This window comes from Pseudophryne corroboree, chromosome 7 (assembly GCF_028390025.1).
Source record: "Pseudophryne corroboree isolate aPseCor3 chromosome 7, aPseCor3.hap2, whole genome shotgun sequence".
Classification (NCBI taxonomy): domain Eukaryota; kingdom Metazoa; phylum Chordata; class Amphibia; order Anura; family Myobatrachidae; genus Pseudophryne; species Pseudophryne corroboree.
The window spans coordinates 94,927,709-94,944,131 of record NC_086450.1 but is presented as its reverse complement, the minus strand read 5'-3'; the positions used below and the strand labels follow the sequence as shown (position 1 = coordinate 94,944,131).

The following is a 16,423-nucleotide window of genomic DNA, read 5'->3' as shown; positions in this document are numbered from 1 at the left end:
GATGCTGTAGATAAAATATAAGAGGTGTTTGGAAATAATAACTGACCATTGGTTTTCCAACTACAGTAGATCAGACACAGGAGTGAAAGGAACTATGGAGACACTAATCTTTATATTAGGTGACCCGGTGTCCTGCTCTCTCTGAACTGACAAGACCAATCCATGTAGCCACACAGGAACTTGGAATGGAGCTCCAGGTCAGATATACAGAAACCCCACTGGTGAAATCTTCCATTGCATAAACCAAATCATTCATCACACATTCCTTATATGATGGCTTTAGAGAGTTCTACTTAGATTACGGGAGTTTATAAGTTACACCAATTGCCTATACACACTCAAAGTAGACATCTTGTAGCTGAGCCAATATTCATGAGAATTCAGCCTATCAATTTTATCAAACGCAGGCATCACTGATCATGCAGCTCTAAAGGTGCATACATACGGTGTGATGTGTGCTTACGATTCTGACTGTATAGTCAAAATCGTAATAAAAGTGAGCACATATCGCACCGTGTGTATACAGCTTGCAATACCAATGCGCGCTCCCACTGGGTCGGTATTGCAAGAAAAGAATAGACTGTGCAGGTATGGCAATTTTGACTATATTGTGTACAATCTAGTTTCTAGTATAATCAAAATTGTATATAGTCAAAATTGTACACAGCCAAAATTTCACTGTGTGTATAGTCAATATCTGTGGTTCTGGGCTCTGGGGAATTCAAGAGAAATCACAAAGTTAAAATCGTTATTTAACCAGAATTGCACCGTGAGTATGCACTTAAGGTTACTTGAGTGCATAGATTTCGAAAATGTAAAGTATTGTGTAGGTTTTGATAATGTAAAGTATTGTGTAGTGATGTAATATTCATGAGAATTTCACCAGAAGGTTACTTCAGCCTATCACCAATGCAGAGGACCAGCAGACAGCATCAACACTACACTGATAGCCAGGGACGTGCAGTCAGGGGAGGCAGTGCCTCCCCTGTCATTTATGATGAAAATAATACAAGGAAGATACATATGACACATATTATGTGTCATATGTATCTTCGTTATAATACTCTATTAATTTTGTGACATTAACCTATTATAGGAGGCACTGCTAGCAGTGCCTCCCGTTGTCAGTGTTAATGGGCATAAAGTGGGGGGCGGGGCCAAGGACTGGGCTGCAAAAGCCCATTGAAAAAACGACCATACAGCGGCACTAGTAGAAGTGCCTCTGGGACAGGGCCTGATGTGATTGGACAGCGGATCCAGGGCTGGATCCGCTGGTCCAATCACCCACACGCTACAGCGTCACTCACCTCCCTCTCCTCCTGTCCTGTCATCGCGGCACCGCCGGTGCGTTGACCTCCGTGACCCCGCCGGAATGTGCCGCTTGCTGCTGATCCACACATGGTGGAGGGACGGAGCCTTCCACCTCCCTCCCCCGTGTAGTTGTCTCCCCTGCAGCGGCCTGAAGATTACAGAAGCCACCTGCTGCTTCCGCCGGCAAGAGAGGACCTGGAATCACCCTGGAGTCCGGAAGCTGCACGCCTGATCCGAGGTTCGTCTCTCCCTCTCACACTCACACACTCTCACTCACTCACACACTCTCTCTCCCCCCCTCCCTCCTTCCCTCCCTCCATGGTAAATGTATTTTTATTGTCTTTGTTCTTAAGTAGCTCATGTCTGTACTCCTTCCTCCCACTTCTCTTTCTCATCTCTTTCCCATTCCCTGTGTCTTTTTTTGGGGTGGTAGTCATGTGACTGCCGGTGACCGTCAGTCACATGACCTCCTCCGTGAGCCCGATGGCTCACTATCCCGATGGTCGGCATGCCGACCAACAGGGACTATTTCCACTCGTGGGTGTCCACAACACCCATAGAGTGGGAATAGAACCCGTGGCGACCGCAGGTCGCCACCGAGCCCGCAGCGTGGCGAGCGCAGCGAGCCCGCAAGGGGCTTGCTGCACTCGCCCCTCCCCGCCGGGATCCCGGCGTCGGTATGCTGCCGGGATCCCGGCGTCGGTAAGGTGACCGGCGGTCAGGAGACCGCCGGTCACCCGTACTACACCCCTTTTTTTGGGTGGGATGTAATAACCTCCCCCACAGCGTTAAATGCCTTTCTCTACTCTCCCCAGACATCTCGGTAACCTGGCTCCTCCCCGTCCTGGCGCTGCTATTCGCTCCTGTTTCTACGTCACAGCTACCTCTCCGGATGCTGTGATATGAGCACATGCGTCACCAGTGACTACCAAGGCTCAGCGCGGCATCCGCAATGCTGAGTCCTGAGTTGTTGTGGTGGTGAGGAGGTGGTGCATGTGAACAACAAGAAGCGAATAAAAGCGCTGGGACGGGGAGGAGCCAGGTTACCGAGATGTCAGGGGAGCGCAAAGAAAGGCAGTTAACGCTGCCGGAGAGGTTAGCACACCCCGCCCTTTCTCACCTGTTTTCTCTCTCTCTCTCTCTCTCTCTCTCCTCTCTTGTTTTTTATTTCTTTCTACTTTTTTCTCCCCTACAGGTCCCCCTATTGGATTCTACTGGACAAGTGGACGTGATTATCAGCGTGGGATGTAGGTAAGTAATCTCTAATTTTTACAGGTCCCACTATTGGATTCTATTGGATAAGTGGACGTGATTCTCGGCGTGGGATTCTACTGGACAAGTGGACGTGATTATCGGCGTGGGATGTAGGTAAGTAATCTCTCATTTTTACAGGTCCCACTATTGGATTCTACTGGACAAGTGGACGTGATTCTCGGCGTGGGATTCTACTGGACAAGTGGACGTGATTATCGGCGTGGGATGTAGGTAAGTAATCTCTCATTTTTACAGGTCCCACTATTGGATTCTACTGGACAAGTGGACGTGATTCTCGGCGTGGGATTCTACTGGACAAGTGGACGTGATTATCGGCGTGGGATGTAGGTAAGTAATCTCTCATTTTTACAGGTCCCACTATTGGATTCTACTGGACAAGTGGACGTGATTCTCGGCGTGGGATGTAGGTAAGTAATCTCTCATTTTTACAGGTCCCACTATTGGATTCTACTGGACAAGTGGACGTGATTCTCGGCGTGGGATTCTACTGGACAAGTGGACGTGATTATCGGCGTGGGATGTAGGTAAGTAATCTCTCATTTTTACAGGTCCCACTATTGGATTCTACTGGACAAGTGGACGTGATTCTCGGCGTGGGATTCTACTGGACAAGTGGACGTGATTACCGGCGTGGGATGTAGGTAAGTAATCTCTCATTTTTACAGGTCCCACTATTGGATTCTACTGGACAAGTGGACGTGATTCTCGGCGTGGGATGTAGGTAAGTATGTGTGAGTGCGTAAGTGTGTTTTAATAAATTTTTACTTTCACGGTGTGTGTGTTGTGTTTTTGTTTGGGTATTTTTTTTGTTGTGGAACTACAGGTACCGGCGGACCCGTTATTTCCCTGCATGCTGGTACTTGTGGTTCTCCAAGTACCAGCAAGTGGGGGAGGCTTACTGGGCCTTGTAGTTCCACAACAAAAAACAATATCCTTTTTTATTTACACACTTATGGCTATCAGCCCGGCACCCACCACCCAGGGGTGCTGGGGACAGCCTCGGGCTTCACCCCTGGCCCTTGGGTGCCTGGAGGGGGGACCCCTTGATTTAAGCGGTCCCCATTCCTCCAGGGAACCCCGGCCAGGGGTGACTAGTTGGGGGGGGTAATGCCACGGCCGCAGGGACCAATATAAAAGTGTCCCCCGGCTGTGGCATTATCTCTCTGGCTAGTGGAGCCCGGTGCTGGTTTTAAAAATACGGGGGACCCCTACATCTTTTGCCCCCCGTATTTTTGGAACCAGGACCGGACTAAGAGCCCGGTGCTGGTTGTCTAAATATGGGGAACCCCTGTCCAATTTTTTTCCCAGTATTTAAACAACCAGGACCAGCTCAAAGAGCCCGAGGCTGGTTATACTTAGGAGGGGGGATCCCACGCATTTCTTTTTACATTTTAACCCATTCACACCCTTTTTCACAGATAAGCATGCACGGATCTCACTGATCCATGCATGACTATCACAACAAGCAAAAAGCTAAATATTATTACGAATTCATGGTTTCCCGGAAGTGTTTGGCTATTGTCGACAGTGATTGAGAATGCAGTGATGCAAATTAGTGGCAGAGGGCTGGGTCAGTTGATGGTGGGTGAGTTTGTAAGCCATTGGCTGTGGGAGCGGGCATCGGCTCAGGGGCAGTAGCGGGCATTGGCTCGGCGGCGGTAGGGGTCATCGGCAGGATTCAGCGGACATTATGGCTGCAGTGCCTCACCAGCCACTGACCTCACCGCACGCCACTGCTGATAGCTCTCTGTTTGTCTCTAAAATACTGCTAGATTCAGCCTCATTCATTGCTTAAGTCAGGAAAGTGAGGGAACGTGATAACCATCTTTCATACATGTGGCTATTTTTTTTACATTGCTTGGGATGAGCCTGCAAATGCGCATATTTGACAATGTTCAACATGGAGGAGCAAACAGGTTCCATTAAAAGTATAGGAGTACATACAAAAACCATGTGCTCAATGGGGTAACTATAGGGAGTGCAGAAGGTGCCATTGCTATGGGAACCATACACTTATCGGGCTGGCTCCCGGCACACCTCCACTACACCAAGCATTAGTGTTAAAAGGATCAGTAAGAATAGGTGACATTGAACACAGAAAAGGACAGTCTACAAACTACTACACATAATACTAATGTATTCAATACAGTTTATTGAATACATTAAATCATGGTGATTAGTGTAGTTTGTAGACTGTCCCATCCTACCAACGCCTTGCCTCGCAATGGATCACGTGCGACAGCTTCAGCACACAGAGCACAAGGGGAAGAAGAAAGTGGCCAAGGTCAAGGAGTTTAGTAAGCAGGAGCATGCTAACGTGAAGTGGAAGCACTGTGGCATTATTTGAAAAGGGGGCATTGCATGACATAATGTGAACAGTATGGCACTATGTGAACTGGGGTGGGCACTGTGGTATAATGTGAACCGGGGTGACGATACTGCATAGCATAGTGTGAACAAGAGCACTGTGTGTCATAAAATAAACTGGGGCACCGAGTGGTATAATGTTAGCTGATGCACTATTATGGGCATAATGTGAACTGGGGTTAATGTGTGAGATAAGATGAACTTAGGGCACAACAATGTGAGATAATGTGAACTGGGGCACTGCGTGGCATAATGTTAATTACTATGGGGCATAAAATGAACAAACACGGTGTAGAGAGTTTTCTCTGTAGAAACATTGGGGACCACTTTAAAAATGTAGCTATGGAAGCCACAAAGTTCTAGTTACGCGCCTGCATGTGTTGGTGAAAATTCACAAATTCAAGTCCTTTGGTGGAGTGAAAATAACTGTGCACTCCTCAAGACTGCAAAGGATGCCCTTAAAAATGCACCATATTAATGGGATGCATTTGGCATTCTGGCAATCTGGGTACCGACAGTCATGTGACCGACGCCGGAATCCCGACAACACTCAGAATACCAGCGCCAGAACAGCAAGCGCTGACATACCGAAAATAAACAGTGTTATGGATAGGGCCCGGGAGAGGGGGGTAGGGTTAGGCACTTGAGGGGAGGGTTAGCCACAGCTGCCCTCCCCATCCCCGAGTCTTAGCCCTAGCCGCCACCACCGCAGTCTTAGCCCTAACCGCCACCCCAGGCGGGTTAGGGATAAGGGAGGGGTAAAATAGTTACCCCATCCCCTGTCGGCATTCTCAATGTCTGGATGCCAGTGTCGGTCATGTAGCCGCCGGCATCCCGACAGCCAGGATCCCATAATTAATCCATATTAATTTTAATAATCATGGTTAGCAGAAAACAGCCTAATTTCTGCACTTCTCATCAAAAACAAATGCAGTTGCCCTATTCCATTCTGTGCTAGGAAAGCCATCACTCCACTCAACTGCTTCCTCCTGCTTGTGCAAACTTGTGTTCCTCCACGATCTTATTCCATAACTCTATACAGCTAAATGAGACTCTGTCTGCCTATGCACACATTTAGGTACAGAGCCAGTAGGAAGCTGGTTAGTATAGTGCAGTGGCCATTTTGTCCTCCACTATTATTTATATGAGATGGGTAGACTAGGCAGTTTTCTTACAGAATCAGAAGTCATGGGAAGACAGCTTGTATATAATATGGCATCTGACAAAATCCTTATTTGAACGAGTTTTATTTTATCTATAGCATCCATTTAAAATGTCAGCACATTCACACTATGGCATCACTTAGCATGGTTCAGTAGCAGACATTAGGACATAATGTTGATATTCTACATCTCATTACAGTGCTGTCTCAGGCTTGGCCCTTTTGCCATGGCAGCTGAAATATGACGGCATTTGAAAGCTGCCAAGAAAAGATGGAGGCATTTGTACATTGCCAGCTCAATCCCGTATTGTCATAAATGAAGATAAACCTTGATATTTGAAAATAAAAGGGCAAATCCTATCTTTCATTTACATCCAGCATTTTGAATGTTTAAAACTGTGACACATCAATCTTCTCCATTGTTTGTTGGGTTGATATAGCTTAGTAGTGCATAAACTTCTGTAACTTAGCCAAAAAGTCAAGGGGTATGGAAAATAAATGATAACGAGTTATTTGAGGAGAAGAATAAACCATGATGTCAACCAAGAGAAAGGGTTGATCTGAGGGAGATGATGACTTACTATGTGGAACAACCGAAAGAAGTTGCTGTGTAACGTTTTGTATTGATTGTGTATAAAAAAGTACTGTTTTTATATACATGATGTTTATATGACAATAAAGTTTATTTAAAAACCACAAATAAGCACAGAGGATTATATTTTACACAAATGCTCTTAAGAACAAGGGTTTTCCTGTAAATATGTCATCTTTAATCCTTGAACCTAACTTATGTATCTTGCCCCCAAAAAACACCATTTTATTTGCTACCACACTCTCCCTACCTGTGTACTTGTCTGTGATTGCACCAGCTCAATAAATGGTGCAAGAGATCCGACAGATTTCAACGTAGCCTGCAATACCTACGACAGGCCTTCAGAACACTTAGCCTATGTACCATCCAGTTGCAGCCATTTAGCCGGAAGTGGAAATGCAACTAAGGGGCAGATGTACTAAGCCTTAGAGCAGAGGTTCTCAAACTCGGTCCTCGGGGGCACACACAGTGCATGTTTTGCAGGTCTCCTCACAGAATCGCGAGTGAAATAATTAGCTCCACCTGTGAACCTTTTAAAATGTGTCAGTGAGTAATTAATACACCTGTGCACCTGCTGGGTTACCTGCAAAACATGCACTGTGTATGCCCCCGAGGACCGAGTTTGAGAACCTCTGCCTTAGAGAGTGATAAGGTGGAGAGAGAGATTAACTACCAGCCAATCAGCTCCTAACTGCCATGTTGCAGGTTGTGTTTGAAAAATTACAGTTTGGAGCTGATTGGCTGGTAGTTTATCTCTCTCTCCACTTTGTCACTCTCTGAGGCTTAGAACACCTGCCCCTAAATTGTGTCAGTCATTTGTAGAAGCTTAGCTCGCCCAAGGAGCATGTGCAGTGCTAAAAGTCGCCCGTCCGCAAAATGGAGTAGCAAGAAACTCTGAAGCAGGCCCTTGATGGGAATTTATTTTTTGTTAAACATTCCTATAATATGCCCCCAAATGGACAGTGCTACAAACATACTGAAATGTCCTCTGATGAACTGAAATAGGAAGATCAACATTTTACCAAGCATTCCGAGTCTTAGGGCTGTATCCAGAAGACGGAAGAACTCCAGGATCATTTCTGCCATGTTTAAAATGTTTATATAGTACTTCAAGTATATTGAAGTCAAATTATCCTGTATTAACAGCACACAATCAACCACCAATCCATACTATTGTCGCTGGAGATTAAAAAGTGTTTTCCTAATTTGGAATTGTTTATAAGGTAAGAACCTGAAATCATCGGAGAATAAAGCTGTCACGTAAAAAAATGCAAGTTCAATTATCAGCATAATCCTTAAACATTTAGACAATCTTTTTTTCCCATGAAAATTTGCCAATTCTTTAAGTCATAAGTATAATTGTCTAAATGGGAATGTAAGATCGTAACAAAAAAAAATAAAAAATTACTACATCAAAACAATCTGTCACTTTTACACATAGGCAGGGGCGAGCTTTTCAACAAATGAAATGATTCTTTATTTCATGCTTTTAAAAATGCATTAGGGTAATTGCTCTGCATTAAATTACCTTCTGTGCAATAAGCTTGGCTGCCACATCTCTGGCATGAACATCAATTGTGCATATTGTCATGATCTTCTGACGCACTCCGGGGGTAAGTTCCACTAACAGCATGCTTATAAGGGCATTCAGCTGAGCAATCTGCAAAATAATTACATTCATATGAGATATTAAACTCTGTAAAATGAAATCTGTCATGCATAAAGTGCTAAATGCATCTGTGGAATTTATAGCGCCTTCGGCGAGGGTTGCATTGTTGTGCCTGGCAAAACAAACAAACTGTTCCATTATCTGATACTTTCCACTTTAAGGAGACGTCACTCGGTGTTGTAAATAATTATACATATTTTGGGGGTTTTCGACCCGAGAACTTTTCTCTTAAGGCATTCTTTTAAGGTCAAAGGGACTAATTTTGATCCATTTTCGCATGTTAAGGTGTAAAGTGAACGTTCTTAAAAATGGCTGGTATTTAAAAGTGATGTAGGATGTGGGATAATGCGATTGCCATTACCCATAATCCCTTGCTGTGATATGCAAATATATATTATTTTAATCCATTAGTCAGAATACAGAAAAGGAGCTGAACCGATCTACAATATTAGGAAATGGGTCTGCAGCCCACTCAACGGCACTCATATGAGGGATGTCACCTGTATTACAGCTACATAAGTTTTGGGTAAAAAAAAAAATTGTTTTATTTAACCCGTACATGGTACAAAATGCAGTAGTCAGATTATGCAGATTCTAGGATGGCAAAAATAAACTAAGCATTAAATGTTAATATAACTAATAATACTTCAAGGGTTTTTTTTTAAATGTATATGTATATATATATATATATATATATATATATATATATATATATATAAATTGCAAAGGTGCGGCACTCATACCAAATAATGAACGCTTGAAACCGTGGTCAGGTGTCAGATGATGCAAACCTGACCACGGTTTCAAGTGTTCGTTATTTGGTATGAGTGCCGCACCTTTGCAATTTATATCCCATCTCTGTGAGGACACCGCCGCAGCTATAACCTGAAGCATGGAGTGCCGGACCTGCGATTCCTATATGTATATATATATATATATACAGGAAAATGTGATTGACCTGTGTTAACTTGAATTGCAGTGACTTTGACCCTCATTCAGCTTCGATCGCTATATTCCAAAAACGCAAATCATCCGATTATTGGAAGACTGCGCGCGCGGAAGCCTCAATGCGATCTCCACGAGATTGCAGCTTCAGTGAAATGCGATTGCAGAGTGATTGGCAGGAAGTGTCCCTTTGTGGGTGTTAAAGTGGTGCTTGTGGGGAGTGGTTGGGAAAACACAGGCGTGTCACGGCCATTTTCACGGCATGTATCTGACGTGGTCGCTTGTGATTAAAAACATGTCGCCGGTGCGACTACATCTGTATTATTCTGAGTAGGTATGGGTCAACAGCTACTGTCGATAGTACTCGGTTTCTGTGTATGGATTGCAACTCTGCGCATGCATATGCATATGAACCATCCTGAAAACGCTCCCAACATGCACCCGTTTTGCCTGACATGCTCCCGCAACGCCACGTTGCTGCCCCACCCTGATCACCTTGCGGTTGCGGCAAGCTGTGTGATGGATAAGGTATGTGAGGGAAGAACTGTGTGAGGGATAAGATGTGCATAAGGGGCACTGCATAAGGGGACCACTACTACAGGGACCACTATTATGGGCTTTGCATTAGGGGCACTACCACTGTGGGCATTGCATAAGGGGCACTACCACTATAGTGGGCACTGAATAAGGGGCACTACTGCTGTGGGCATTGTATAAAGGGCACTACTGCTGTGGACAATTATGTGTATGAGAGACACTACTGCCATGGGCATTGTGTAAACGGGGCACTACTGTGTCATAACACAAATAAGGGACACTACTATGTGGTGTAATGTGAATAAGATTGTGCTACTGAGCAGCATAATTTGAATTGGGGATACGATTGTGTGACCACTCCTCTTTATTTTTGTGACCACCCCCCATTTTTTGCGGTGCACTTACAGCGTGCGCAGTCTCTTTATTAATTAAACCCTGGCGGGGGGGGGGGGGGCGGTAAGTTCCACCACTTCTCTAGGACCACTTTAAGCTCTGGTTATAACACCCAGTATCCAACAGTCTGTGATTATCACGGAGGTCTGTCTAGCCTATCTCGTGAAAGCCACAAGACTTCTTGCCTAATCAGGACCGTAGAGTAAAGGTATTTGCAACTGAGATTTTTTTCCTGTATGAAAAACAACGATCATGTTGGCTCCACATCAACTCTCCCCAACCAATCAGGGGAGGAGCTGTCTGGTACATATGCTGTTACCACTATTCCCCTGCTTCCATTGGTAAATGTATTCACTCATAATACTTAAAGCTTAATGAAAGGTGTCTTGCAAGTAAAAATCACACTGTACAGACTGTCAGAGTTCAGTAGGTAATGTCTATGGATGGGATGCCGATGGTCAGAGTACCAACATCGGCATCCTGGCCTTTAAAGTATCGATAGTCCTGCAAGTAAGACCATAAACTTCCCCTGTCCCCTACCCTAACCCTCCCTTGTGGGAGTCTAACCCTAACCCTTGCCATGGGTGCCTAACCCTAACCCTCCCCGGGGGTACTTAACCCTCCCTGGGGGTGCATAGCCCTAATCCTCCTCGGGGTTGCCTAACCCTAATCCTCCCTTCTTCACTGCCTAAACCTAACCCCCCTCCCTGCAGAAGGTCGCGAGCGCATGCCGCTGAGAGTCCTTTTGGGATTCCAGGCATTGATATTTTGATATCTGTTGGCACTCTGATGTCGGGATTGTGGCCGCCAGGCGGGATTCCGGCGTTGGAATTATGTCTGCCGGGATCCAGCCCAGCAGCATTTTAACTGCGTCCCGAAAGTCACAGATATTTAGGAAGCACAAATCTGAAATTGTGAATTTAGCCATTTTAAATGTAAAAACTACGGATCATTGCATTGATGAAACATGCATGATAATCAGATGGCTAGAATTTTTCAAAAATGGCACTAAAGCAAACACAGCAGATGATTAAAGTATGTATTTCAGCTCTCACTGATTTTCACTGTGTAGTGCATTGAGGAAGTATTCAGTTGAGTTAATTGTAAAGCACATCTTAATAACATTATAAAATGGTGACAGGTCGAGTGACAGTTAAACCAATAATTCATTCTAGGGAAAGTTATTTTTCATAACAAACAATATAAGAGTACAAAAAATCATATGATATTATTTGAAAAGAACTACAATGATTCTTACAATGCGTTCTTTGGAATTATGAAATAAAGACGTGATCTACAGTAGAAACCCATATTTGTTACACATTGTGGCAGTGTGCGTGGCAGTTACATTACCTGCTTGCGGTTGTAATCTTTTAATGCATTTTCAAAGCCTTCTTCGACCCTCTGAAAGACGATTTCCACATCTGTTGCCCACCAAATCTGACTGGCGGTAAGGGCAACCTGCGCAGGAAAATCAAACAGCCACTGATCCCGCAGTTTATCCTCATATCCTGCCACAGCGTCCATGATTTCTTGCTTAACTGTTGACCTCATGGTCTCTTCTAAGAGCCCCAGCCAACTTTCAGCCTTTAATAAACCAAGAAATTCACATCAGGCAAAGTAGGTGTTTGTAATTATGTTGCAAATGCCCACTAGGTGTTGTCTTCAAGACCCGTGGTTCGCAAACTCGGTCCTCAAGGACCCCTAATGGTTCACGTTTTCCAGATCACCTGTGGATTTTTAAAATGTGACAGTTGGTCATACACAGTGCACCTGCCGGGAGAAATGTGGACCGTTAAAGGTCCTGGAGGACCAAGTTTGGGCACCACTGTTCTAGACTCTGGAGGAGATTTATCAAGTCGTGTAGAAGTTGCTCATGGTAACCAATCACCTTTCTTTTTTCTAGCACAGCCTGTACAATGACAGAAGCAGATTTGTTGGTATGCAGTGATGGTTGTACTGCCGAGGCTGCAGCACATACCAAATGTACCAGAGGCAGCCGCATGCAGAATAACAGAAACACATTAACTGTACCCACAAACACCTTGTTGCAGGGAGGCTAAAAGCCGCGTCTGACAGCCACATCCCCTGGCACAGGGAAATCAGCTGCCTTCCTGCCCGCCCCCCAGACTCCCATTGTCTAGTTCACACAGGAATCTGGGGGGTGGGTAGATACAGCAGGGAGGCCAGTGATTAGCCTTTGCTGGCAGACGAGGCTGTTATACACGGTGCTGATTGCTAGTGACTGTACATACTCCTGGCAAGAAGGTTTTTGTAGGTACATTTATCCTGCATCTGGCTCCCCAGTGGTACATTTGGTTGGCGCTGCAGTTCTGGTGGTGCATCTGCCACTGTTTGTTTGAGCAACTTCTCCCCTTTACCTCTGTGCAAAATTTAATAAATCTCCCCCTCTCTGTGTTTCTCTGCATGGTATAACTAAAACAAGTGGGTATGCAGATGGATTCATGCACATGCTCGCTTTGAGTGTGCTCAAAAGGCGTCTTTTATGCATTACGACGCATTATTCCTTTTAATGTAGTCAACAAAACCCTCCCCCTGTGATTTGGACTGTGGATCACATGCCAGAGAGCCAGGGCAGTAGAGAGACCAGATGGGCCCGGGTACTTTTCAGGAGGTGTGGCATAATCACAGCAATAAAATTGTTATTTAAGCACCACCCTGGCCATACTGCAGCCCAGCGTGTGCTGGGCTGAGGAGAAAAGCTGCAGCTGCTGCTGCCAGGTAAGGTGGCGGTGGAGGAGGAGGGGAGGGGACCTAGGCCCCCACTGGGCCCCTCTATCAGACTTGGGTTTGGGTAATTAGTACCCTCTCCCCACCTCTCTTGGCGCAACTCCAGAGAGCACCACAGTCACTGAAAGAAAAAACTAATATTGAGTAACATCATCTGCTGCACTGCACTCCCACAAGTGGAACACGCCTTAAGTTACATTCATTCATTCACATTCTGTGTAGTGTGGATAATAATTGATGACTATTGATCCAGACAAATGGACGTTCAATCTTTCTCTATTTAAATTACAGGGCTGAAATTAATTATTGCCTGAATGGAATATAGGTTTCCTATAGAATATTATGTATATGCATCTGGTGGGTTTCTGGTTTCACCTGTTGTATTACTGATCAACTCTTCCTGCTAGTTTATATGACCTCTGGCTGTGTGGTCTCGCTTTTGTCTGTTGAATTATCTCATGTGTCCCATACTTGTAGTCTCATATATTCCTGCTTACCCTTTTGGATACTGTCGAGTTATACTGCCTGAACTCTGGTTCTTGCTCTGTAAGCTTTTTGTACCTTTCTTCATCTGTTTTGCCAAAGTGCAGTCCAAGGACTTTATACTCAGTTCTGGGAGGATTCTCTCAGAGGAAAACGTTGCCTATTATTTATTTATTATTTATTAGCAGTTTCTTATATAGCGCAACATATTCCGTTGCACTTTACAATTAGAACAACAGTTATAGAACAAAACAGGGCAAAGACAGACATAGCGGTAGGAATTATAGGTGACGATACATGCCTAGGTTGGTGCCCTGTTATTCCCTGGGTGGGACATCTTACAAACTACTGTTTTTTGTCTAAATATTTACTCAGTAAAGTGACAAGTTTATGACTTACAAAACATATCACATCAGTCTTACCTGGCCCTCGCACACACATGGTTTGGTAAAGTACACAAACTCCCCTTCTCTACTGTACATTCCTACAGCAGTCTTGCACTCATATTCTTCACCTTCAAATCTCAGATCAGCCATGTTGTCAAACAATTTCAGAAAATGCCTAATTACCTGTTTAAATATAGTCAGAACAACATCATTAATGTACATATTATCTTCTATCTATCTATCTACACTATCTATCCATATTAGTAAATTAGACCCACCATCTGCCCAACCCTCCTTGACCCATCCCAACCCTCTGCTGTCCCGTCACTCCCTTGCCACTAATGTCCCGTCCCTCCCTTGCTGCTGCTGTCCCATCTTTTTCCTGTGCTGCATTACTTACCTAAGACCATTCCTCGAGCAGTGGTTCTCAGTGTCCTCTTTGGCAGGTATCTGGTTTGTCCCCGTGCTGCAGTGAGAGCCATGGGGGCACACGTAGCACGCCCTGGCTCCCACTATGCATAAAATAGATGGGACTGCTTGGAGCATTATTATATATATATATATATATATATATATATATATACAGTTTATATATATATATATATATATATATATATATATACAGTATATATATATATATATATATATATATATATATATAAAATATAGCATATATCATATAGCCCTGGCCAACATTATTGGTCCCCTTGAATTTAAAGGACATCATGTGCAAAATACCCTGAAAACAGAGATGTAGTGAAACAGCTTTGGTATATAAACACTCATGTCTGGCACAGAACAGCTAAGGATGAAACTATAACTGTTTGAATAAGCAATAGAAGGAAAATCTATAAGAATGTAAAGATTTCCATGACACAACTATTGGCACCTTTGAGCAATTCAAATCAATAAAACAAAAAAAACAAAAAAGAGCTATATTAAATTCAAGAGTGATACATTACAAATTACAGTTCCCTGTGATAACTTGTCAGAGTTCACATGACTTGAAATTGCCAATGAGTGACAGCGCTAATGTTTAAAAAGGACACTTTCTATTCCCTTTTTATTTTGTCACAATGGCGAAGACAAGAGAGCTGTCTGAGAGCAGCGCATGTGCTATTATCACCAAACATAAGATCTCTAAAGAGTACACGGCCATCTCCAGAGACCTCAGCTTCACTGTTTTAACAGTGCTCACTGTTATAAGAAGTTTGCTATTCATAGATCTGTGAAGAACCTCCCTGGACTTGGAGAAAAGAGGAAAATCGATTACAGAATTCTTCGATGGTTGGGACAACACGTAAAACATCCAAAGAGCTGAGGGCAGACCTGGAATAATCTGGAGTGATGGTTTCAATCCGTATTATATGCGGCACACTAAACCAAGAAGGGCTTTACTTTGGAGAAGGCCAATGAGGAACTGACTGCTGTAAATAAGAAAAAATAAAAAGGAACAACAAATCTATGCCAAAACATACCTAGACAAACTTGTAATCCCTCTGGGCAAATGTTCTGTGGTCTGGCCAAACCAAAATAGAACTTTTTGCAATGCAGACCAGTGATATGTTTATAGATGACAAAATAAAGCTTTTAAGGAGAAGAACACCCTACCTATGGTAAAACATGGTGGAGTGTCCATAATGTTGTGGGGCTGCCTTGCTGCTTCTGGTACTGGAGGCCTTCATTGTTGCCAAACGGTGAGCAATTAAATATAAAAGAAAGGTGCATTTAATAATGTCCAGGTCATATATTTTTATACTGACTTTGACATTACTAAATGTAACTTGAACAAATTTTAGTTCATAACTTTGGGCATCTAATCAAAATATTCTGATGATACCAAGATGTACTTAAAATTCAAGGGAGCCAATAATATATTCTGTAGTCTGCTAACTATTTTGTAAATTGGAAATCACTATCTATGACAACCACCGTACAGTGCACTGTATGATGTCATTTGTTTGTAAGATCAGTCCATGCAACCACAGCTGTAACATATATTCTATGGGGGTGATTCCGAGTTGTTCGCTCGCTAGCTGCTTTTAGCAGCATTGCACATGCTAAGCCGCCGCCCTCTGGCAGTGTATCTTAGCTTAGCAGAAGTGCGAACGAAAGATTCTCAGAATAGCGAAAATAAGTTTCTTAACAGTTTCTGAGTAGCTCCAGACTTACTCACAAATAGCGATCAGTTCAGTCAGTTTCGTTCCTGGTTTGACGTCACACACACGCCCAGCGTCCGGCCAGCCACTCCCCCGTTTCTCCAGACACTCCCACGTTTTTCCCTGGCACGCCTGCATTTATCCGCACACTCCCAGAAAACGGCCAGTTTCCGCCCAGAAACACCCACTTCCAGGCAATCACACTACGATCACTTCAACGAGGAAAAATCTTCGTTCGGGCGTGAGTAAATCTACTAAGTTTTGTGTTAAAATACTAACCACATGTGCACTGCGTACCATGCGCATGCGCATTTTTTCCTTAATCGCTCCGTTGCAAAAATCGGCAACGAGCGAACAACTCGGAATGACCCCCTAAATACGCTATCCTCTTTA

General features: G+C 44.0%; 1 protein-coding gene across 5 annotated transcripts in view; it reads right to left on the bottom strand.

Moving 5' to 3' along the window:
• LOC134944673 (dynein axonemal heavy chain 11-like) overlaps nucleotides 1–16,423 on the bottom strand; it is a 697,358-nt gene that overhangs the window by 503,652 nt on the left and 177,283 nt on the right. For 4 of the 5 annotated variants that reach the window (XM_063933444.1, XM_063933440.1, XM_063933442.1 and 1 more), the window contains 3 exons: nucleotides 13,908–14,054; nucleotides 11,605–11,838; nucleotides 8,236–8,367 (listed from right to left, as the gene is read on the bottom strand). In XM_063933444.1, coding sequence (XP_063789514.1) covers nucleotides 8,236–8,367; nucleotides 11,605–11,838; nucleotides 13,908–14,054 — 513 coding nt within the window. Of the gene's footprint in view, nucleotides 1–1,307; nucleotides 1,401–8,235; nucleotides 8,368–11,604; nucleotides 11,839–13,907; nucleotides 14,055–16,423 lie in introns of those variants that run through there. The other variant, XM_063933443.1, reaches the window with a different exon arrangement.